At 38.1% G+C, this 24,632-nt stretch overlaps 1 protein-coding gene across 2 annotated transcripts in view; it reads right to left on the minus strand.

The window, feature by feature from the left end:
• The window catches only part of ROCK1 (Rho associated coiled-coil containing protein kinase 1), a 147,936-nt gene extending 123,620 nt beyond the window's left edge, over positions 1 to 24,316 (minus strand). The window contains exon 1 of one of the 2 annotated variants that reach the window (XM_027127564.1): positions 23,289 to 24,316. In XM_027127564.1, coding sequence (XP_026983365.1) covers positions 23,289 to 23,381 — 93 coding nt within the window. In that variant the 5' untranslated portion in view covers positions 23,382 to 24,316. The remainder of the gene's footprint in view (positions 1 to 23,288) is intronic. The other variant, XM_027127565.1, reaches the window with a different exon arrangement.
• Positions 24,317 to 24,632: the final 316 nt, after the last annotated feature.

The raw sequence follows: 24,632 nt of genomic DNA on the forward strand, positions 1-24,632 counted from the left end.
ACACACACACACACACACACACACACACACACACACACACACACACACAGAGGCAATGACAATAGTCATTAGCTGCTCTAAGAAGGGATACTGGACTAGAATGGAAAAGAGGTCTTAGTTGTAAAATAAGGGCTTGGACTTCCAGTATAAGATGAATAAGTCCTGGGGATGTAATGTACAGCAGTGACTACAGTTAACAATACTGTGTTGAATATTTGAAAGCTGCTAAGAGAGTATATCTTAAAAGTTCTCTTCATATATAATTTACTATATGAACAAGCTAAAGAAGAAAAATCACATGATATTAACAGATGCATAAAAAGTATTTGACAAAATCCAACTCCTATTCATGAGAAAAATTCTCAGAAAACTAGAAATAGAGGTGAACTTCCTCAACTTATAAAGAACATCTACAAAAAAACCTGAAAATAACATCATACTTAATGGCAAAAATCTATGATATCCCTCATATCAAAAATCAAGAAAAAGGCAAGGATGTCCTTTCTCACACTCTTAATTTAACATAGCACTGGAACTCACAGCCAGCTCAATAAAGTAAGGGAAATAAAAGGCACACATATCAGAAAAGAAATAAAATTGTCCATATTTACAGATGGTATTATTGTCTATGAGGAAAATCACAAGGAAGCTACAGCACAAAAATAAACAAAAAACACCTAGAACTAATAAGTGAGTTCCACAAGGTCATAAGATATAAGATCAACATTCAAAAACAACTGTATTTCTGTATATTAGCAATGAACATGAAGAAACCAAAATTAAAAACGCAATGCCATTTACATTTACTCAGATAAAAAAAGAATATTTAGGAATAAATCTAACAAAGCAAATATAGAATTTATGCTGAAAACTACAAAATACTGATGAAAGAAATTTTTAAAAGATCTAAATAAATGGAGAGACATATGGTGTTCATGGATTGGAAGACTCAAAACAGTAAAGACATCAATCCTCCCAATACTGATGTATAGGTTTAACACAATTCCTATCAAATCCCAGCAAGAGTTTTTGTACATGTTGTAGATATAGGCAAGATTGTTCTAAAATTTATATGGAAAAGCTAAGGAACTAGAAAAGCTAAAACAATTTTGAGAAAGAATAATGTGTAGGAATAACTGTACCCAAGTTTAAGACCTACACAGCTACAATAATCAAGACAGTGTGTACTACTCATGGAAGGACACACATACAGTACTCCCTTGGCATCTCTAGGGGATTGTTTCTAGGACCCCTGCAAATACCTAAATCCAAAGATGCTCAAGTCCGTTAAATAAAATGGCACAGTGGAATTCCCTGGTAGTCCAGTGGTTAGGACTTGGTGCTTTCACTGCTGGAGCCCGGTTCGATCCAGTCAGGAAACTAAGATCCTGCAAGCTGCACAGTGCGGCAAAAGAAAAAAAAAAAAGCATAGCCTTTGTATATATTATCCACACATCCTCCCCTATCCTTTAAATCATCTCTAGATTACTTATAATACCTAATACAATGAAAATGCTATGTAAATAGTTGCAATTACAATGTAAATGTTATGTAAATAACTGCTGACTACAGGCAAATACAAGTTTTGCTTTTTGAAACTTTCTGGATTTTTTTTCCCAGACTGTTTTCAGTCTGCAGTTGGTTGAATCTGTGGATGTGGAAATTGTGGATACAGTGGGCCAACTGTATAGATCAATGGAACAGAACAGAAAACCAAGAAACAGACCCACACAAGTATAGCCAAATGATTTTTGACAAGGTACAAAAGCAATTCAATGGAGGAAGGCAGTCTTTTCAATAAATGGTTTTGGAGAATTGGATATCCATTAAAATAATGAATCTCAATCTAAACTTCACACCTCACACAAAAATTAACTCAAATTGGATCACTCATTTAAATGTTAAAGTGTTTAGGAAAACAGGGTAAAATCTTTGAGAACTACAACTTAGTGAAAGCTTCTGAAACATGACACAAAATGTATTTTAAAAATCTAAAAAATTTTTGATAAATTGGACTTTGTCAAAAATAACTTTTGCTCTGCAAAAGATCCAGGTAAAAGGATGAAAAGACAAGCCAAATGCTGGGGAAAATCTTTTGCAAACCATATATATTAGAATAATTGAATAACTCTCAAAACTCAACAATAAAAAACAATCTGAGCAACTGACAAATCTCCAAAATCTACAAGCAGCTCATGCAGCTCGATATCAAAAAGACAAACAACCCAATCCAAAAATGGGCAGAAGACCTAAATAGACATTTCTACAAAGAAGATATACAAATTGCCAACAAACACATGGAACGATGCTCAAGATCACTCATAACTCATCATTAGAGAAATGCAAATCAAAACTACAATAAGGTATCACCTTACACCATTCAGAATGGCCATCATCAAAAAATCTACAAACAATAAATGCTGGAGAGGGTGTGGAGAAAAGGGAACCCTCTTGCACTGCTGGTGGGAATGTAAATTGATACAGCCACCATGGAGAACAGTATGGAGGTTCCTTAAAAAACTAAAAATAGAACTACCATGCGACCCAGCAATCCAACTACTGGGCATATACGATGAGAAAACCATAATTCAAAAAGAGTCATGTATCACAATGTTCATTCCAGCTCTATTTACAACAGCCAGGACACGGAAGCAACCTAAGTGTCCATCAACAGATGAACAGATAAAGAAGATGTGGCACATATATACAATGGAATATTACTCAGCCATAAAAAGAAACAAAACTGAGTTATTTGTAGTGAGGTGGATGGACCCAGAGTCTGTCATACAAAGTGAAGTAAGTTAGAAAAAGAAAAACAAATACTGTATGGTAACACATATATATGGAATCTAAAAAAAAAAAAAAAAAAAAAATTGGTTCTGAAGAACCTAGGGGCAGGACAGGAATAAAGACGCAGACATAGAGAATGGACTTGAGGACACGGGGAGAGGGAAGGGTAAGCTGGGACAAAGTGAGAGAGTGGCATGGACATATATACACTACCAAATGTAAAATAGATAGCTAGTGGGAAGCAGCCGCATAGCACAGGGAGATCAGCTCAGTGGTTTGTGACCACCTAGAGGGGTGGGATAGGGAGGGTGGGAGGGAGGGATACACAAGAGGGAAGAGATATGGGAACATATGTATATGTATAACTGATTCACTTTGTTATAAAGCAGAAACTAACACACCATTGTAAAGCAATTATACTCCAATAAAGATGTTAAAAACAAAACAAAATCTGATTAGAAAATGGGAGAAAGATATAGACAGACATTTCACCAAAGAGGATGTACTGACTGGCAAATAACTGCATGAAAAGATGCTAAATATCATTAGCCATTAAATAAATGTAAATTAAAGTCATTATGAAATATCACTATATACTCATTACAACTAATATGAAAAATAGTTACAATACCAATGCTGATGAGAATGCAGAGAAACTGTATCTCTCATACATTGCAGGGTGGTATATAAAATGGTAGAGCTACTCTGGAAAATAGTTTTACAGCCAGTATCATATGACCTAACATTTGCACTCATGGGCATTTATCCCAGAGAAATGAAAACACTGTACATGCAAAAACCTGCACACAAATGCTCATAGCAGCTTTATCTCTAATAGCCAAAAAATGGAAACAACAAAAATTATCTTCAGTAGGTAAATGGCTAAACAGACTGTGGTATATCCACACTATGGAATGATACCCTGCTATAAAAAGGAATGAACTACTGATTCCTGCAACAATGGGGATGGATCTCAGGGGCTTTATGAGTGAAAAAAACAATCTCAAACGGTTGTATATTGTATGATTTTTTTCTAATAACATTCTTCAAATGATAAAATTATACAGATGGAGAACAGATTAGTGGTTTCCAGGGGTTAGGGATATGGGGGGTGGGGGGATATGACTATATAGAAGTAACACAGGGAAATCTTTGTGGTGATGGAATAGTTCTGTATCTTGATTGTAGCAGTGGCTACAGGAATCTACACATGTGGAAAATGGCACAGAACTGTACACACACATCAAACCAATTGCAATTTGCTGGTTTTGATACTGTCCCAAGGTTATGCATAATGTAACCATCAAGGGAAACTGGGTGAAGGGTGCATTAGACCTCTCTGCACTGTATTTGTAACTTCCTGTAAATCTGTAATTATTTCAAAACAAAAAGTTAAAGACAAATGACAGATGCCAATAGCAAAATGACACACAGGTTGGAATTATCTAACAAAGACTTAACAAAGACTTTTAAAACAGCTATTATTAAAATGCTCCCCAAAATAAGGGCAAACACTTGGAATTAATGGTTAGACAGTGTAAGCAATAAAAAAAGAACTAAATGGAAAATTCAGAAGGGAAAAATACAATGACCAAAATGAAAAACACACCCTCGATAAGCTCAAAAGCAACAAAGAGATGAGAAGAGAAAAGACTCAGTATGCGGGCATACCTTGGAGATGGTATGGGTTTGATTCCAGACTACCACAATGAAGCAAATATTGCAACAAAGCCAGTCACACGAATTTTTTAGTTTCCCAGTGCATATAAAATTTATGTTTATGCTATACTGCAGTTTATTAACTGTGCAATAATATTATATCTAAAAAACAATGCACATACCTTAATTTTAAAATACCCTACTGCTAAAAAATGCTAACCATCATTTGAGCCTTCAGTAGTCATGGTACTAACATCAAAGATTACTAATCACAGATCCCCATAATAAATATAATAATGAAAAAGGTTGAAATGTTGCAAGAATTACCAAAATGTGACATAAAGACACAACGTGAGCAAATGTTGTTGGAAAAATGGCACCACCAGACTTGATGAACACAGCGTTGTCACAAACATGTAAAAATTCTAGTATCTGTGAAGTGCAAAAAAGCAAAGCACAATAAAATGAGGTACGCCTGTACCTGAAGATACATCAGTAAAAATGATCTAATCAACAAAGGAAAAAAAAAATTGTTTTTAAATGAACAGAGCCCCAGGGACCTGTGGGAAAACAACAGAAAGGGGAACATTTGTGCTATTAAGAGTCCCAAAAGGACAGGAGAAAGAGTTTAGTGCAGTGAAAATATTTAAAGAAACAAAGGTTGAAAATTTCCCATATTTGCTTCCCATATTTGCTACTGATTCAAGCTCAGTGAACCCCAATAGGATAAACCCAAAGGAACCTACTTCCAGACACATCATAATCAAACTGCTTAAAACTAAAAACAAAGAAAATACCTTGAGGACAACCAGAAAAAAATGACCTTACTTACAGGGGGAGAATGAATTGGATACCTGAAGATTTCTCACCAGAAACTATGTGAAACCTCTGAAAGAAGTGGAACACCATTTTTAAAGTATCAAAAGGAAAGAACTATCAATCCAAAATTCTATAGCCACTGAAAATATACTTTAGGAATGAAAATGAAATAAAAACTGCCTGAGAGGAAGGAAAACTATGAAAATTCATAGCCAGCTAACTTGCTGTAAAAGGACTACTTAAAAAAAAAAAAAAACCACCTCATAAAGGAAGTTCTTCAGACAGAAGGAAAACGATAGTGGAAGGAAACTTGGAACATGAGGTAAGAAGAGCAACCAAAATGATAAATTTACCTATTCTTCTCCTATTGAGTTATTTAAAATATATTTGACCAATGAAGACAAAAATTATAACATTTTCTGACGGGATTTTCAATGTGTATAGCTGAAATACATAAGACAACTACAACATAAAGGGGAGGGTGAAGGGGCATTTATGGTGGTAAGGTTCCTACATTCCTTAAAAAGTGGTAGCATACTGTGAAAAGTCAGGCATGTATACTGAAATCCCTAGAACAGCAACCATTAAAAAAACTGCATAAAAAATATAATCAAAAACACAGGGACTTCCCTGGTGGCGCAGTGGTTAAGAATCTGCCTGCCAATTCAGGGGACACGGGTTCGAGCCCTGGTCAGGGAAGATCCCACATGCCACGGGGCAGCTGGGCTCATGTGCCACAACTACTGAGCCTGCGCTCTAGAGCCCTCGAGCCACAACTACTGAAGCTTGCGTGCCTAGAGCCCGTGCTCTATAACAAGAGAAGCCACCACAATGAGAAGCCTACGCACAGCAACGAAGAGTAGCCCCCGCATGCCACAATTAGAGAAAGCTCACGCGCAGCAACGAAGACCCAACTCAGCCAAAAATAAATAAATAAAAAATAAATTTATTTAACAACCCCACACACAATATATAAACTAAAATGGATACTAAAAAATGTATAAATAACCCAAAAGAAGGCAAGAAAGAGAAACAGGAACAAAAAACAAAGGGAAGAAGTACAAAATAAGTAATAAAATGGGAGACAAACCCAAACACGTTAATACTACATTAAATGGGAATACTCTTAACACACTGACTAAAAGACAGATCATGAGAATGGATTTTTAAAAACAAATCCATTAGGGAATCCCTGGCAGTCCAGTGGTGAGGACTCTGCACTTTCACTGCCAGGGCCGGGTTCAATCCCTGGTCAGGGAACTAAGATCCCACAAGCCACATGGCACAGACACATTAAAAAAAAAAAAAAAAAAAAAAAGTCATTTGCAATATGGAATCTGAAACTGTATCAATGAACTTTTTGCGCTCACTTTGTAATATTTAAATTAAATGGTGGACTTCCCTGGTGGCGCAGTGGTTGAGAGGCCGCCTGCCAATGCAGGGGACACGGGTTTGATCCCTGGTCCAGGAAGATCCCATATGCCACAGAGCAACTAAGCCCGTGTGCCACAACTACTGAGCCTGCGCTCTAGAGCCCAAGAGCCACAACTACTCAGCCCACATGCAACAACTACTAAAGCCTGCGCGCCTACAGCCCATGCTCCACAACAAGCGAAGCCACCGCAATGAGAAGCCCGCGCACCACAATGAAGAGTGGCCCCCAATCGCCGCAACTAGAGAAAGCCCGCGTGCAGCAATGAAGGCCTAACACAGCCAAAAATAAATAAGTAAATTAAAAAAAAAAAATTAACGGCCTATCTTGTACTTTGAGTAGATCTTTTACTCATCGATGATTTTATAATTGGTCACTGAGAAAATATTGGCTCTTCCAAAAAATTATGAGCTCTTCCAAATGTTGATACATTTCATCACACAATGTTCAAAAATCACATTTATTAATGTCACCACCAACTACATGAGAAAAGTCTTTAGACATTGGAAAGCTGTCAAGCTCAGGGTGGCAAATACAAGTTTTCCAAAATTCTAATTTTCACATAAAAGCTCTAATTTTATCACTGGCCACAAATATTACCAGTTGTTTTTCAATCATCACATTTCAAAATTCAGACAGCACAGGTCCTTCCCAAGTGACACATACATACATAAGTGAAGTCACACACAGACACATCCCTCATATTCAAAGGCCATATTACTGACAGCAGCAAATAAATGTTTAGTTCTGTCATAGGACTACTAATCCTTTCACCAAGTATTTTTTCTTTTTTAAAAATTCAGGTTTATTGAGGTATAATTTACGTAAAATAAAATTCATCCTTTTTAGGTTTATAGTTCAATGAATTTCGACAAACAGCTGTATAACCACCACCACTACCACAATCAAGATACAGAACACTTCCATCACCCTAAACGTTCCCTTGTACCTCTTTGCAGTCAATCCCCTAGCCCATCCCTAGCCCCTGATAAATGTTCAGTTCTGTTATAGGACAGTAATCCCTGCACCAAATACACAGATATTAATTTTTTTAACATGTTCCCAAAGTCATCCCGTATCTTATTTGATACCAATTCAGTAAAATGTTACTACTGTCTACTATTAAATTAATGTGCATGATGGTGTCATTAATCATCATGCATCATTTTATTCTACTTCAGATCACCATGCTTCATGGCTTAGACTGCCTACCAATACTCACTTTCCAGACGTGTCAAATCCGACAAAGATATGTTTTAGCAGAAAGCTATTTGAACCTTGCAATAAATACATTGCACAGTCAATCAAAGAACTGACTCCCATCCCTTACCCAGTCAAGTTCTAGACCACTGCTTCTGAAGTAAAATACTACAGAACTTACTTACCTTCCCCCTCCAACCTAGTCAATAAACATTTAGCAAGATCTTTTCCCTACTACTACATACCTCATCTTCCCCACTCCATTCTTTACCAATGCCCATACTTTTCAATTTAAATGTTTTTCACTTTGTGCAGTCTGTGTACAAAGCACTCTCCTAAGTGCTGTGGAAACACTTCTCTTTGTGGCATGTTATCTACAACTTTGATGCTCTTTCCACTATACTACAGACGAAGGATCTTTGAAAGCCTGCCAGTTACTGATGATACGCTGTTATGTCAGGCAATTCATTTACCTTTTCTAAGGTTTAATTTAATTTATAAAGAATAATATCTGCAGCCCATGGGATTGTTGTAAAGATTAAATAAAATAATGAATGTGAAAAGTCTTATAAAGATGAATATATTGGCTTTTGGTTCCCCATCCAAAATTAAAAGATATTGGGGGGCTTCCCTGGTGGCGCAGTGGTTGAGAGTCCGCCTGCCGATGCAGGGGACACGGGTTCGTGCCCTGGTCCAGGCGGGTCCCACATGCCGCGGAGCGGCTGGGCCCGTGAGCCGTGGCCGCTGAGCCTGCACGTCCGGAGCCTGTGCTCCGCAACGGGAGAGGCCATGACAGTGAGAGGCCCGCATACCGCAAAAAAAATAAATAAATAAAAATAAAAAATAAAAGATATTGGGGAGTGGGGGAACCCACCTATACCTTTATACATACCATTTGTAGTTTTAAAATATATTATCCCCCTAGAACAGATATAGCTTAGATTTAAATAAATTACCAATTACACCGTATCTCTTAACCTCATGTCAGCTGTTCTTGGCTTTCATTACAGAAACAAACAAAAACATTTTCTAGTAATTCAACAACAAACAAATATTTATTGAAAACTTAAAATATGCCAGGCACTGCTCGTGGAACTAGTGACACATCAGTGAACCAGACAGACAATCAGATACCTGCTCTCATGGAGCTTACATGTTGAGCATCAATATCTCAATATATAATAGCTCAGAAGCCCACGAGCTATTTAAGTAATTCAAATATGTTTTCATTTAGGAAAAAAATTTTAATCTCATAGGAACAGTAAATTTCCAATCTCTTTCGAATTTATTTTTAAAAAATCTGTTTTTTACATATACTATACTATTCTTTCATAGCCTATTCACATTTAAACAATTTCTTCATAAGTACTAAGAAAACAGGCGGTCCTTTCCTTTTAGCTGGCAAAGGAACAAGGTACTGGGGAGTTACAATGATGACTGAGGGTAACACTACTTGAATTCTTTATCAAATCTGATTTCCTGCCCCGCCTGAAATCAGATCAACCAAACAAACTAAAACAAAACCAGCTTTTTCAGAAAACGTTCATTCTTTTTCATATAACCTGTTCTTTCTTAAAACATATTTTTAAAAAGAGAAAATACTTTCTTAAAAGGGAGGCAAGTTTTTTTCTATCCAATCCTACCACTTCCATCTATTTTGTTTTCCTCACAGCAGCTTCCCAAATGAGGTATTATGCAGGAGGCATAATGTCTAGCTAGTTGGCAACTATTCAGTCCTTCCCAAACCTGGCTATGCAATCACCTAGACTCTGTTAAGAATACAAATTTCAGCATACTACATCTTCCAACTCCAATTCTCGTACGGTAAGGCTGTGGTGAGGCCTGCCAGAATCTGTATTTGGTTTTGATATGGTTGATCCATGAACAGGCATTTGGAAATCTTTCACTAAGTTACCCGAAGACTTATCACTAAGGCAAAGCAGCATACAGGTATCCTTTCATTAAAGGACCAAATGTTATCCCAGCTGTGGTCTTAAATTGGCAGTCTTTAGCAACTAGTTGACAATACTTATGCTAACTCTAATGTTAGATAACTTAACAATTTAGTAAACACGTCATTTACAAAAAAGATAAGGAAGAATAAACTATCATAACTTGGGTCTCTCTTGGTGAGGAATCTCCATCTAATATAGGAGATACTTGCTGTTTGCGACTGCCCAGCAGGTCATTTCCCCCTATCTTGGAAACTGAACTCCAATTTCCATCCCTCCCTCATGCAACTCTAATACTCTGTCTTGGAATAAGACGACTCACTCCCAGTTCTGAGACTGGAGCTCATGACGGAGGCCTACGCTTACCATCAAACCATTCTTCTGACTACTGTGACTGGTTCAGATATGGGCACACGATCTAGTGGGCCAGATCAGTTAGAAACTCTATTTAAAGGTTAGAAGAAAAGACTTTTTCTTCCACTATGCCTGAACAAGCACTCATGGAAGCTAATGGCAAGTACCTTACAACCACAAGGAGTTATGTACCTGAGAAAGGAGACAATACTAAAGAAGCAGATTTGGAAAGCCAGCTCCCAGTCACATCATTTGAGCCCTGAAAAAAGACATTCCTGAAGCTAGAATCTACCTATCAAGTATTCAGAGGCAATAACATTCTTTGTTGTTTAAATTAATTTGGGTTGAGTTTTCAGTCCTTTACAATAAAGATTTCTAATTAATATAGGTAAAAAGGAGTAGAATCTCTATAGGCCCTTAGCTTTCAATTCACTAAATTAAGTGGCTACTCTGCCACTACTATAAGAAGAAAAGGGGCAGGAACTGAGCATGAATGCTACAATTACAAAAATAAGCCCATTGTTTTTATTTAGATTATAATTCATTTAATTATAATAAATATTTACTCTAAAACCACCTGAGAAAAGCTATATGAGGTTAATAACTTCATTCTCTTCTACTCAAAAAGATGATAGAAGCTATGGGGGACTGGGTTGAGACAGGTAATGCCAAAAGACCACCTAACAACCTAGAATGGCAGGATAAACTCCTACAAACAAAAAAGCTTTGGGGCCAGGGCAGAAGAGCACAGGGCAGAAGGGCAAAAGGGACCTAGGGGCAGCCATTTATCATCAGCTTACACAACTGTTTTTGTGAGGTTTCAAACCATGCTTTACAGATGATCACATTTAATGCTTACCACCACCCTATGAAATAAATTATTATTAACTCCCTTTCACAGACTGAAGAATAGGCTGTTGAAGAGAGTTTAAGCGATCCAGCCAAGGTCAAAAAAAAGAGGGAAGTGAGGAGTGGTATAAGGAACATCTATGTTATAGTCTGCCTTGCCCCACTGCTCTTCTTTTCCTAGAAACTGCTTCCCCATTCTCATAGTTCTCATGTGATCCTTATCACAAGAGATTAGTTGAGGGGTGAGCACCTGACCCAAGCTGAATCGATGCATCTTTTGCTCCAGAGCTCTGGATTTGAGACTCCAAGATTTAAAATCAGTGCTTGAAGCTGAAGCTGTTAGATATAAAGCTCCAGCACTCTGGGCAACGGTGTCTTCCACACAAGTGACTAAAACCAGTCTACAGTCCGAATGACAACACAAAGCAAGAATAAGAATAGAGAGAGAATGGCTTGTTTCCATTTGAGGCCCAAGTTCCAGTTCTTACTGAAGTTCAACTGAATCTTTATACTTTTAATGAGATCAGGTTTCTCTGACTCTAGAAATTCTTTTTGCCTAGGAAAATTCAAGTTGAGTGCTATCATGTATAACTGACAGCATCCTAACTAATTCAGAGAGAAAGAACAGGGGAATGGGGGGGGGGCAGATAATCATTCACAACCATCAAAAAGTATTCATTGAATAATAATGTCCAAAATTACTAAGCCCTCATTAGTAATTCTCATTAGAGAGGTAAGACTAAACACTTTAGACTCATACAACACAGTTCTGATCAAGTTCTAAACTATATGAGACAGATTACAAATACTATAGAAGTTCAAAAGAGAAAATAACAGTATAACACAGTTGTAACTTATGTTAGACTATAAAGATGAGAAAATTGGCGAGGAAGACATAGAGGAGAACTCAAAGGGAGAGAAAGATAAGGCCTGGTGGGAAAGAGCAGGCAACATGCTGTAGAAAGTGAGGAAATCCACCTGGAACGTACAGTCTATTTTGGAGAATGGTAGGAATTAAGACTAAGTAAATAGGGAAGCTAAGACCACATGACCAAAAGCACTAAAGTTAAGAAAAAGAAAGATACAGTATGGACTATACTGGCAAACTGCTAGGGTGTCCCACTAAACCCAAGAATGTTGGGTTGAAATTTTCGACTTGAGTAGGGCAGAAATAAAAGAAAGCAAAAATCAGATTCAAGAAATATTTCAAATAAAGAATCCCATTCTACTCTTCTCCCAAGTTTCCAAGTACTAGTATTTCTAACTACAGTGGAACCTTCATAAATCTGTAATATAAAGGTAGAGCAAGGAAAGGAGTAACTATTAACACCTGGATGAAACTACAGCACTTGCATATAAATTATTTCATTTAGCCCTCATGATTAAACCTATGAAGTAAATATTATTATGATTCTCATTTTGCAGATTAAATATATTCAGGCTCAAAGAAGTTAGATAACTTGTCCAAGATCACTCAACTAAATAAAAAGTTGGCCTGTGGAATGGGGAGGTGGATAATAATGCTCTTGGTCAACACAAGTCCTTTTTCCCAGAACAAATTATGAAGACATATAATGAAAACAATGATGATGATAATGATAGCTAACATTAACTAAAGGCTGAGAACTATGCAAAGCATGTTACATGCACTAGCATTATCACATTTAATATTCCTAACAGCCCTATGAGAGTCTGTGATTAATCTCATTTGAGGATGATGTAAGCATATGAGTCCTAAAAAAGTTAAGAATTTTGCCCAAACTCACAAGGCTACTAAGTGCCTGACCTGGTTGGGATTCAAAATCACAGTCTGACTGCAAAGCTCATGCTCTCAACCACTATGCTATATTGCCTCCATGACTAGATATTACTAGAAATAAACAAAGGAAATACAATTAGGATGAGATGAGTAAACACTTTTAGAGTGGATGATAAAAATTAGGGAAACATTTTCTTTGTCCTACTGTTACAGCATTAAAATTTTAAAAATTAACTAAAGGATAGAAGACATATCTAAAACAGAATTTCTTAATAAGGTTGGGAATTTAAATACACTTGTATCTAAAGACAGTTTGGAGATGGTTTCAACTACTGAATTTTGTACTATACTCCTAATGAAAACCAAGGGTCAGAGAGTAGACATTAGCTGTCCAAGGCCATACAATTTTTCAGTTTACAATTTACAGTGTCAACTAGAGAGTACAATTCTGTACTTCAGACCCCACCCACCATCACCCACCAACCATTCAGTTTTTCTTTCATGTATATCATACCCACATTCTTGGAAATTAAACAAATGTGTAATTATGTTAGTGTTGTTAGAACTAAGATCTTTCCATGTAAAAGCAAAAAATACAAAGTGATGATAAACATAAACTAGAATTATCAGTATAAAGTATTTTTTCTTCTTTCCAAAAATAAAATTTCACAGCCCTAATTATTAAACAAGGATAAGAAGCAATTTTAACCAGTAGTAATGAGTACTAGCATCCAGTTCCCCACTAAATGGCTGATTTCCAAGTCTGGGGCAAGAAATGTATGTACAAGATGAGCCTGGTCATCTTATTACACCAAGAAACAAGGAAGTTCCCTCAAAGATTATTAAGATCATAGACAAATAAGATGGGAGTCAATGTAAAGAGGCTCCCATTAGTCAAAGACAGGACAAACTGAGCATAGCAAACATGACAAAAATTGACTGAAACACATCAAATATATATTTTTAATGGTTTCCACAATGATGCCAAAAATAAAAAACAAAATAAAAGAGAGAAATAAATAAATGTTGGGTATATCTTATCCGCTGAACTTTATGGACTAGATTAATGAGTTCTTTTGCATACCAGCCTTTTAGGCAAAGGGAGACCACAGTAGGAAACTGTAGGGAGGGAGGCCGATAACAGCAGGGGATATATTCCCCTTGTTCCCTTACTGCCAGATCAACATGCTTCTATCTCTACTTAAAACCACAGTCCCTGCCAGAAAGCCCTCTCCGTAGAGCTACCCTTCCAATTGCTCTCTTCCCTTGTCATCCTAAAGGTGGTAGTAGCTCTTTCCCCACTGTTACTTGTCCCAGGGTACTGTACTACCCCTACTGATTTCCTTAAATACTGTCTATACATTTGTAAATAGTCCCTTTCTTAAATTTCCCTTAAATACCCAATTTGTGCCATGTCTAGCACACTAAACCTCCAAAATATCTCACTCTGAAAAGTGGCAATTAAAGAGAAAGACTAAAAGAATCTAAAAAAAAAAAAGTTGATATATGTGTATGTATAACTGATTCACTTTGCTGTACACCTGAAACTAACACAACATTGTAAATGAACTATACTCCAATAAAAACCTAAAAAACAAAAAATTTAAAAAAAATAAAAATAAAGAGAAAGACTGATGCATTCACCCTGTACTTTATGAACCCTATTTCACAGTAAGCAAACAGCCCTATAGACGATGAGTAAACATTCTTAAATTCTTATATTCTCTTAACAGAAGAATTACAGTTAATAAATGTGAAAGGAATGACATAATTAGAAAACCATTATTTTGCTTTCCCTGATGAATAACTGCTTCAGTTAAAAATTATAAATGGATGGAACCATTAGCTGAAAGGATACTAAAGGATTTTACAAAGCAAGTTATTCAGGCTGTCACCACCTGAACACACTGATCAACCTTAGCATCACTAAAAGCGTGGGTGAGCCAGGTACTGTATGCCTCTTGATGTGATGCAAAAGAAAATACAATCTATGAAACACTCCTGACTAAAAGGTCAAAATAATTAAAACGAGTTTTTAGATCTAACTACCAACTTACAGGAAACATGGAAGATACAGGAGCAAGCTAAATGACATGACAAGGAAACAAACAAAAAAAATCCAGAATATGAAACACTGTATGGTACCAACGACCTAGTTTTTTCAACAAGACAATGGGGGTGGCAGATCGAGGAGATGGGGGAAAAAACTGCTCTACATTAAAAAGAGACTTAAAAGACCTAACAAACAAAAGCAACATGTAGACTTTGTCCGAATCTAGATTCTAATAAGGCGACTGCAAAAAAAGACATCGTTTTAGACAACCAGAGAAATCTGAATATAAACTGGGAATTAACGGTACCAAGGTACTTTTAATTTTGTTAGACACGATAATGGCCATTGTGGTAATGTAAGAAAAAAAATTTTTTTGAGATGTTTACTGAAGTATGTAAGGGTGAAATGACAATATCTGGAATTTGCTTTAAAATATTTTTGCAAGAAAAAGGATGTTTGATGAAGCAAGTATGACAAAATTTTGAAAACTGCAGAATCTGAGTAATGGGGGTTCACTATGCTATTTTCCCTACTGGTGTATGTTTGAAATTTTTCATTTATAAAATTACCAAACAAAACAAAAATCCATGTTTTTCCCACTAAAACCATAGTTTTCAAACTTGAGCATGTCTAAGAATCCACATCTCATGCAGGATCCTAGGACTCATACCCCAAAATTCTGACTTTGTCTGGGCATGGGCTCAGGTTCCATTTTTAACAAGTCCTCAAGGGAATCCAGTACATACAATCTACAGACATATCTGAAAATTATACACTTAGACTAATTCACCACAAGTCTTTAAATATACTCCACCTAAGAGAAAAGGCATGATCATATCTCTTACCTCCCCTTCAAGCCTTACCCCATTTAAATCTGCTCATAACTTATCCTGTTCCTGGGACTGTAAGTTCCATGAAGGCAGAGCCCTTTGCTTTTACTCACCATGGGGTCCCCAGTGCCTACCAGAGCACCTAGCACACAGTACACAGCAAATAAATATTTGCTGAATAAATGAATTCATTATTCATTAATGAATGAATAACAGCAAAGAGAAAAAAGAAGAGTTAACTGTAGTTCACTATTTCAAAATTAGTTCCAGGGAACAATCTAAGGTAAAATTTCAATTTCTTGCCAAAAATCAGTATAGAAAGTATGGAATAAAGACTATAAATAAAGTATGGGAATAACAATAAACTAAAATTAAATAATAAAAATAAACATAGGAATAAAGGAGGGACACAGGTTAGGGTATGCTTTAAAATATGATACATGTTTAAGACAACCTCTCTCCTAAGACATCAAACTTTGAATGTTAATTTGAACATTCAAGTTCCTACTAAATGTTTAGAAACTATTATGAAAATGTACTCTTACATCTCACAATCCCAAACAGGAAGGGCAGACACATTAGAAAAGTAAACTAGTACATGTATACATTTTAGTGGAAAACAGATAAGTAACTCAATTACTACTTTCTCTGTTTAAAAAGCACAAACCCCTACAATTATGACACAAGTCACAAATGCAAAAAAGAATAACTGCCAAATATAACAATTAAAAGTTATCTTAGGATGATCTTCTAAGGCTATGTAGAACTAGTTGCAAAAATAGCACTTACCAAAGATGGTTCCTATTCTTATACTTCTACCCCCAAATCACTTAACTTTAAAATTTTCCTTCTTAAATAATAAATCATAACTTTTTAAATGTTTATGGAATTATAATAAACAAAGACTTATAGAATTTTTAGAGACACAATGGACATTAGCAACTACATGGTCCAATTCTTCATTGGGGAAGATGAAGCCCAGATGAGAAAAAAGATTTACTTGGCTACACAGAGAGTTAACAGCAAAACAAGGATATGCCAGTGCTCTGAATTTCCAGTCCAGTGTACTTTTCACTATACCATGCTAACAGGATATTTTAAAGAATATTTTCCATTGTGAAATGCAGTAGTATCTGTTCACCTCCTTGTACATACATGTGTGGGGTATTCATCAGCTATGTTCTGGGCTTAAACTAAATGGATGTACCTCTTTTTTAGTGGGGATGGTCATGGGGAAGGGGAGCTACTAGACTATCTTCAGCAACAGAACTCCGTATGTAGTACTTCCTGATATGTGGGCCTTTCTGTCATATATCAGAATCTCTAGTTTTTACCATATAAACACATCAAAATTTAAAATCATGAAATAAAACTAAATTGTAAAGTTATGCAAAATCTAATCTAAAACTGGGAATTGGGGCTTCCCTGGTGGTGCAGTGGTTAAGAATCCACCTGCCAATGCAGGGGACGAGCCCTGGTCCAGGACGATCCCACATGCTGCAGAGCAACTGAGCCCGTGCGCCACAACTACTGAGCCTGTGCTCTAGAGCCTGCAAGTCACAACTACTGAGTCCGTGTGCCACAACTGCTGAGCCTGCACTCTAGAGCCTGCAAGTAACAACTACTGAGCCCGCGAGCCTAGAGCCGGTGCTCCGCAACAAGAGAAGCCACCACGATGAGAAGCCCGCGCACCGCAACGAAGAGTAGCCCCCGCTGGCTGCAACTAGAGAAAGCCTGTGCACAGCAACGAAGACCCAACACAGCCAAAAAAAAATAAATTTTAAAAATAAATAAATAAAATAAAATAAAACTGGGAATTTACTCTTTGTTCATTATAAAATATTATCTGTGGTTCCTTCTTCTGGATTAAAAACAGCTCTGACTCAAGAGATTAATGAATGGCCCAATTCATGTCTCAGCTATTACTCTGAGCCACCTCTCTATACACCCACAGGGTTCTTGTGGTGCAATAAGGGCTGTTTAACAGAATAGTGAAAGTATAAGATACACACAGAAAGAGAGTAAGATAACTAAATCTCTGTAAACCAGCTCCCAACTATCTTTTTTATCAATCTGAACCCTTAGCACAAAGTAGGTATGTTATAAATCATGACTAAATGAATAAACAATCTCCAAAAGCCCCTCCTCATTCTACTGAATCTCATCTAAATGTCTCCATTGTCAGTAACAACTGGCTTGGACACTTCAAATAAAGTATAGCTGGATTATGAATTTACAAGCATGGTTTGAAGTGCCAGATAAATTACTTTACACTTAGAGAAGACAATAAATATCAACTTCCAGCCTAAGCACAGTGACTAGCATATAACAGGAATACTATAAATATGACAAAAATAATAGTTACCAATTAACAAATGCTTACTAAATGTCACATGTTGTGATAATTGCTTTGTCTACATTATTTAATCTTTACGAAAATCTAGTACTATTATCCCTCCACTTTCCTGAAGATGAAACAAGCTTTGAGAGGTTAAAATAATTCACCTAAAATCATCTGGTAAGTACACGACAGAGCCTACATTTGAATCCACGTTTAGAACCTACACAAAGATTTGCTGAATGAATGACCTCAAAACAGTCTGATCCAAACTAACCAGATATGCAACAGATACTGGTAACACTCATTAACTCATGAATTATGAACACTAGCAAGCATATAGCTTTAAGGCCCAAAGACTTAATGACCTCAAGTCTTTTCATTCCACCAACAGTAATATAACCCCAAATGTGATCAATGCAACTGGCAGGACACACAGAGGGACTATACAGCAATAATCTAAAATCTGGAATGCTAGCCACAATCTTTTGAAATAATCCAACATGTGACCTAGGATTGTCAAAGTTAAAGTATACAACAAAAGTTCCATTTGAGTGACAGGCACACTAGCAGTGTTAATGACAAAACAGGTAAGTTATGTGACATGAAGCTTATTTTGGAATATTAGTAATTTGAGTAAAAATATGACATCCAAGTAGAGATGCCTAATAGGCAGTCAGGTATTCAGGATTCAAAAACAGCAAAAAGACTAAAAAATAAAGACCTGGATATCATGGGTACAGAGATGATAGCAGCTGAAGATATAAGAATGGATGAATTCTCCAAGACAGGTGAAGAGAAAGCTAAGTATTACGGGCCAAAGACTGTGGCTGAAGGAAAAAGAAGTCAGCAATGTAAAGATGGAAAAGCACTAGGTCAAGGAAGCCCAGAAAAAGAGAATTTAAAGAGGAAAAACTCAAAACTTCATTTACATTTGCCTTCTACATTCTGAAAAACTGACTAATGAATGATGGTAGCAACAAATACGTACAAAGGGGACAGCAGTGTTGGAACTCAGTATGCACTGTTCATCTGTTATTGGTTGCCTTCCCTCTATGCCACTCACTCATTGTTACACCTCCAACAACTAAACAAAACTAGAAAAAAAAGGTCAGAAACAAAAACTAAAAAAAAAAAGATGCTACAGTCAGATAGCTTTATTTTCAAGAAATGTATGTCAAACCTCAAGACAAATATATACCTAACCTTCCCACTCACCTGCCTTTGTTTTTCCTTTTTAGCTTACAAATTGTAGCCATTTTTGCCTCTGGAAAAATAAACATTAATTAAACTCCATTCCTTACTGTTTTCAGAGGTACTCAAAACTATTGAGAAATTGTTAACAAACCTTAGATAAAATAATTCTAAGGTTTAAAAAAAAAGTTGGAAAAAGAAAAACAGCTCTTGATTATCACTATAAACTATAACGTGGACAGTAAGAGAACCATTAGGACACTGGAAAGAATCTGACTTACAGAAAACCAACGCTGAGTAATTTGGATGATCTAGGAAACGAGTGACTAGGTACCGTATTACCTTAGCATCTGCAGACTATTTTAGCATTTACATTTGCAATATGAAAAATGGGCTTACCTGGTTTTTAAAATAAATTATGTGTTCAAGAAAAAGTTGAAGAAATCATTTATCAAGGCTTCTATCAGCTACATTATTTTATAACTACTAATACTCAACAAAAAAAGCTGTTTTCTTTGTGGGTGAGGTGGTTTAAAAGCCCTATGCCAGGGACTTCCCTGGTGGCACAGTGGTTAAGAATCCGCCTGCCAATGCAGGGGGTTCAAGCCCTGGGCCAGGAAGATCCCACATGCCACGGAGCAACTAAGCCCGTGCACCACAACTAGTGAGCCTGCACTCTAGAGCCCATGAGCCACAACTACTGAAGCCCATGCGCCTAGAGCCTGTACTCCACAAGGAGAAGCCACCGCAATGAGAAGCCCCCACACCACAACGAAGAGTAGCCTCTGCTCGCCACAACTAGAGAAAATCGACAGGCAGCAACAAAGACCCAAGGCAGCCAAAAATAAATTAATTAATTAATTAACTAAAATTTTTTTAAAAAGACCTATGCCAACAAACTCTTCAGAAATCAAAAGGTGTAGGAACTTTCATTTCTGAAGAGTAGGTCTGGTCAAGAAAACATAATTTGACAACTTTATTTTCTGAGATTACCAAAAAAATATTAGAACTTGAGTGTTGCACATGGCACAAAATACATACTCAATAAGTATCAGCTAAATAAAGCAACAAAGGCCAAAATAATAGGGAAAGTTCAATCAATTTAAGAAGGGTATTGTTCCTACAATACATGAGATGTCCAAAGTCCAGACAGGGAAGAGTAAAAACGGACTCACTGAAAAAGATGAAGCTGCCTGGTAGGTCATTCTGCATGGTTGAATAAATGAATGAATGTTTGATGATAAACATAAAATAATCATGCAAAGAAAATTCATGTTAGATGCTACAAAACTGGAAAAAGGGTTCTGCCTCCAAAGAAAAATTCAATCTTTACCAAGTTCAGATTAATATAATAAAATTTCAACAGCTATCAATAAGCAATTATGGAACTCAACAGAAAAAAGGTGACGGGGGAATATGTCCGTTGACTATGTTCTTTTAGGTTTTGGGCTCCAAGATACTTGGCTGTCCTAACTCTGAGAGGGCATGACTACCTGCCTACTTTCTTGACTCTTCCTCTTTGTTCTTTACCCTTTTATCATTATATCAGTTTCAACTTGCATCTGTGTGCAAATGATTTCCAAACTGTTATCTTTAATTATGAGCTCAGTTTCATATCTCCAATAGTCTACAGATCATGTCTTTGTGGTTGTCCTACTATCCCCTCAAACACAACAAATATAAAACTGAATTTATCAAAAAAAAAGAGTTCTTTTAAAAAACAAAAAATAAAAACAAACAACAACAACAAAAAAACTGAATTTATCTGTAGCCAATTCTTCCCAAGCGATTTCCAAACCTTACTTGTTTTCACCAGTCTCCCTATAACCCAGGCTTAAAATTTTTAGTCATCTAACTATTCTTCTTGGTTGCCCCTTCTCCCCAACCCTGCCAATCAAATTCCATCAATTCTCCTTCCCCATTCTAATGCCCCAATTTTGAGCTTCAGTCATTTCTGGACTATTAAAATAATTTTTTAAAAAACTTCAAATCTCACCCCATCTCCAGTCTCTTTCCACACAACCCATCCTGCACACAACTACCACATTCATCTTCATTCACCCTAGCACAGCCCTGTTTATAAATATTTAATAGCCACAACATACTGAATAATCTAAACTCCTTAGCCTAGCAATCAAATCCTCCACACTCTAACCCCAATCTATCCTTCCAACTTTATCTTCTGTTCCCCTAGCATGTGCTAGCCCGTCATGTTTCCACCCTCTATTCACGTTTTCTTCCACTCCCCCTTTGACTACCCTCTATCTAAATCCTATCCATCCAGCATACAGCATACTGTGGCTCTCTCAACTCACAGAGTTCTTCCTTTCAATATCCAAGAGTGTTTATTACCTATACCAATCATTTGAAACATCACATATTTTCTCAATCTGTGAAGTGTTTTGCTTTATTTTTGTGTATGTGTGTGAGATTAGGACTTGTTTTTCTAAATAGATTGGACTTTCAAGGAAAGAATTCATGACTCACATTTCCTTATATCCTCCACATTTCAATAAATTTGTGAGGTTCCCACCAAATGAAGCTACGGCAAGAGGCTAGAAGACAACTAAAACCAACCAAAAAAATTCCTACTAATCCCTCCCTGTAACACTGCTTCATGGAATAAGGAGATCAAAAAGCAAAGTAAAATCAAGAGATATACAAAAATTGGATAAATATTAAAAGAAGAATTAGACTTCTTAAAAGTTATAGAAATCCTTCCTAGAAAGATAAGTTCTAATTCCTTCTCTTATTCAATAAAATGTTTTCAATTGTATTAAGCATCAACCCTCTTTTTTGTTTCTCTATATGAAGGGCATCCATAATGTGGGTGTGACATTTCAAATATACAACCCACAACTCTTATTTCACAGTCAAGGATGCTTAGAGTAATTTAGAAAGCTTTGGGGAGAAACTTTCTTGTAAACCCATATGTGTTAAAAAATATATACACAGGTATTTAGAGTAACTGAAATGTATGTTAATTTTAAATGATCTACATCATTTTCCTGATTCAAGATGAGATTTTAAAATTGTATTATTTCTCTGAATGGCATTATTCAATTCACTTAATTTTAATCCCAAATACTGTGGACATCTAACATTAATTCTCTGAGAAGGTTGTAAATTACTATCCATATACATATTCCTTGAAACTTTTAAGATAACGTGGTTTTGTCTGGGCGAAAATAGGATTATTACATAACTTTTGGCTGTTCAGTAAAGGAAAAACTTGCTTACAAATAGTTTGCAACTATTAGTATTAGGAGATTTTGAAAAAACTTAAGAACTCCAGTTATCTACAGATACTTATTCATGCTATCAACCACTGAAGAATTTTTAAAATAGTGTTTCGGACTTTCATATCATAAAAACTTCTTCAGAATGTTTCAAAAGTTATAATGTTAAGCACAACACCACCAAAAAAGGCAATTATGACAAAATATCTGTGCAGTACTTTTGTAATCAACAATATTGTAAAAGATGTTAATATCGTGATGACCTACCATCAGATATCTTGGATTTTAAACTTTAATAGTCCAGCAAAAAGTTCCTCAGACTCAAATCACCTATGACATTTTGGCTCAAAAATCACTTCCTCAATATTGATTCTACATTGTCACAAGTCTAAAAATTAAACCCTTAAGGAGATAAACAGCTGTAAATGGAAGCAGTCTTTTCCAACTTTACTGTCAAACCAATAGGAAGGATTAATATTACTAAGGTCGCCATTTAACAAACTATATACGTAGTAATGACTTTGACGTGGTAACTTTTTATATGATCGCCTGCAACAGAGGTTTATAAGTATCTTTTGTTTAACGATAAACTGAGTCAGAGCTAAAAGTTCAGAGAGTGCAGAGCCAGTCCAATGATAAATAGGTCTGCGGCATGAGCTTTCAATGGTACTCCAAGACTCTTCAGGAAAAACACCAGATTTTGGTGTTTTCCAAGATGATGCACACCTGAAACTTTCTTTTGCAGATAACCAGACTGAAAGCAAGAGGAAGGAAATAAATACAGAACCTCCGGCAAGCAAAAGAGAACTGTGCCACTCACCAGCAAACAATCTGAATTCACTTCCGATTTGGGATCCCGCAGCAGGTTGTCGATTTTTTCAAACCGAGTCTCAAAACTGTCCCCAGTCGACATGTTGCTGCTACTGTGACAATACCCTCGTACCAGCACCAGTAGCGGAAAGCAATTTCAACCAACTTCCTCCGGCGGTGGGTTCGCGGCCGCGGGGCGGAGAAGCCGGAACCCCAGGGTCACCAGGTGCGCCCGGTTCCCCCTCCTCCCCCTCACTGAGGGGATCTCCGCTCTCCAGACCCCGGGCCGGGGGCGACGGCGACCCACAGCCGCTCGGACGCCCAAAGTCGCATCCCACCCGGCAGCCCCTCACGACAGCCGACAGCGCCGTCGCCACCAGCCTCGTCGCTCCGGCGAAGTGCTTCAGCCTAGCGGGCCCCGGCCGCCTTCGCCATGGAGGGCTCCCGGTCCCGAGATGGGCAGGAGGGGGGAGAGAAAGAAAAGCAGGGTGGAGACTCCTCCGGGCAGCAGGGGAGGGAGAAGAGGAAAGGCGAAAGCGAAGGGCGGGCGCGGAGCTGTGCCAGCTGCCGCCGCCGGCGCTCGGGCCCCGGGCCGGGCCCGCTCCTCTCTGAGGCGCTGGAGACGGTCTAGCCCTGCATCCCCGGATCCACTTGGCCCGGCCCGACGCACCGATCCGCCTCGGCCAAGAGCTGGTCCCCGCGGGATAGCCTCACTCTCCCATTTTGTCCCGACGCTGACGGGGCTGCTGCTGCGGTGTCCGGCGGGGCAGGGCGAGGTCGGTGCCCGATGGAGACTTGGGAGAGGACGGGCTGGAGAGGGGGCGGTGAGGGAGACGAGAGTCCGGTCCCGGCGGCTGCGGCTGGGGGAGCTTCTGGGAGGCGCTGTGGCCCGGGCTGGCGAAAGGGCGAGTCGCGCGGCGAGTGCTTGGGGGGTGGGGCGAGGGGGGCCGTGAGGGACTAATATGTCCGCCTTCCTGTTCAAACAAACGGAGACCGCCGGCGCCGACTGCGCATGCGGGGCGCGGACATTCGGAAGGGGAACCGGGCCCGCGCCGCGCGCGCGCGCGCACTCTGACGCCTCCGCAGGGCCAGGCTGGGCCGGGCGGGGCGGAAGGCGGGGCGCCCCCGGGGCCTCGCAGGCTGCCTGGGAAGGCTGGCAGCGGGGAGGAGCTGACTGGGCGCGGCGGGCGGCACCGCCCTCGCTCCTGCAGGCGTTGAGCAGCTAAGCCGTCTCGGGAAGCGGCTGTGGGTATCCACGCGGAGTAGGATCTCTTGCTGCCTGGCCGCTGCCCCAGCTCTGCTTCCTCTGGGCTGCAGCCATCAGAATTCTAGCGAGAAAGGGTGCTTGTTATTG

The sequence above is a fragment of the Aethalodelphis obliquidens genome, unplaced genomic scaffold (assembly GCF_003676395.1).
Source record: "Aethalodelphis obliquidens isolate GAN/ISIS:26980383/991018 unplaced genomic scaffold, ASM367639v1 scaffold32, whole genome shotgun sequence".
NCBI classification, from domain to species: domain Eukaryota; kingdom Metazoa; phylum Chordata; class Mammalia; order Artiodactyla; family Delphinidae; genus Aethalodelphis; species Aethalodelphis obliquidens.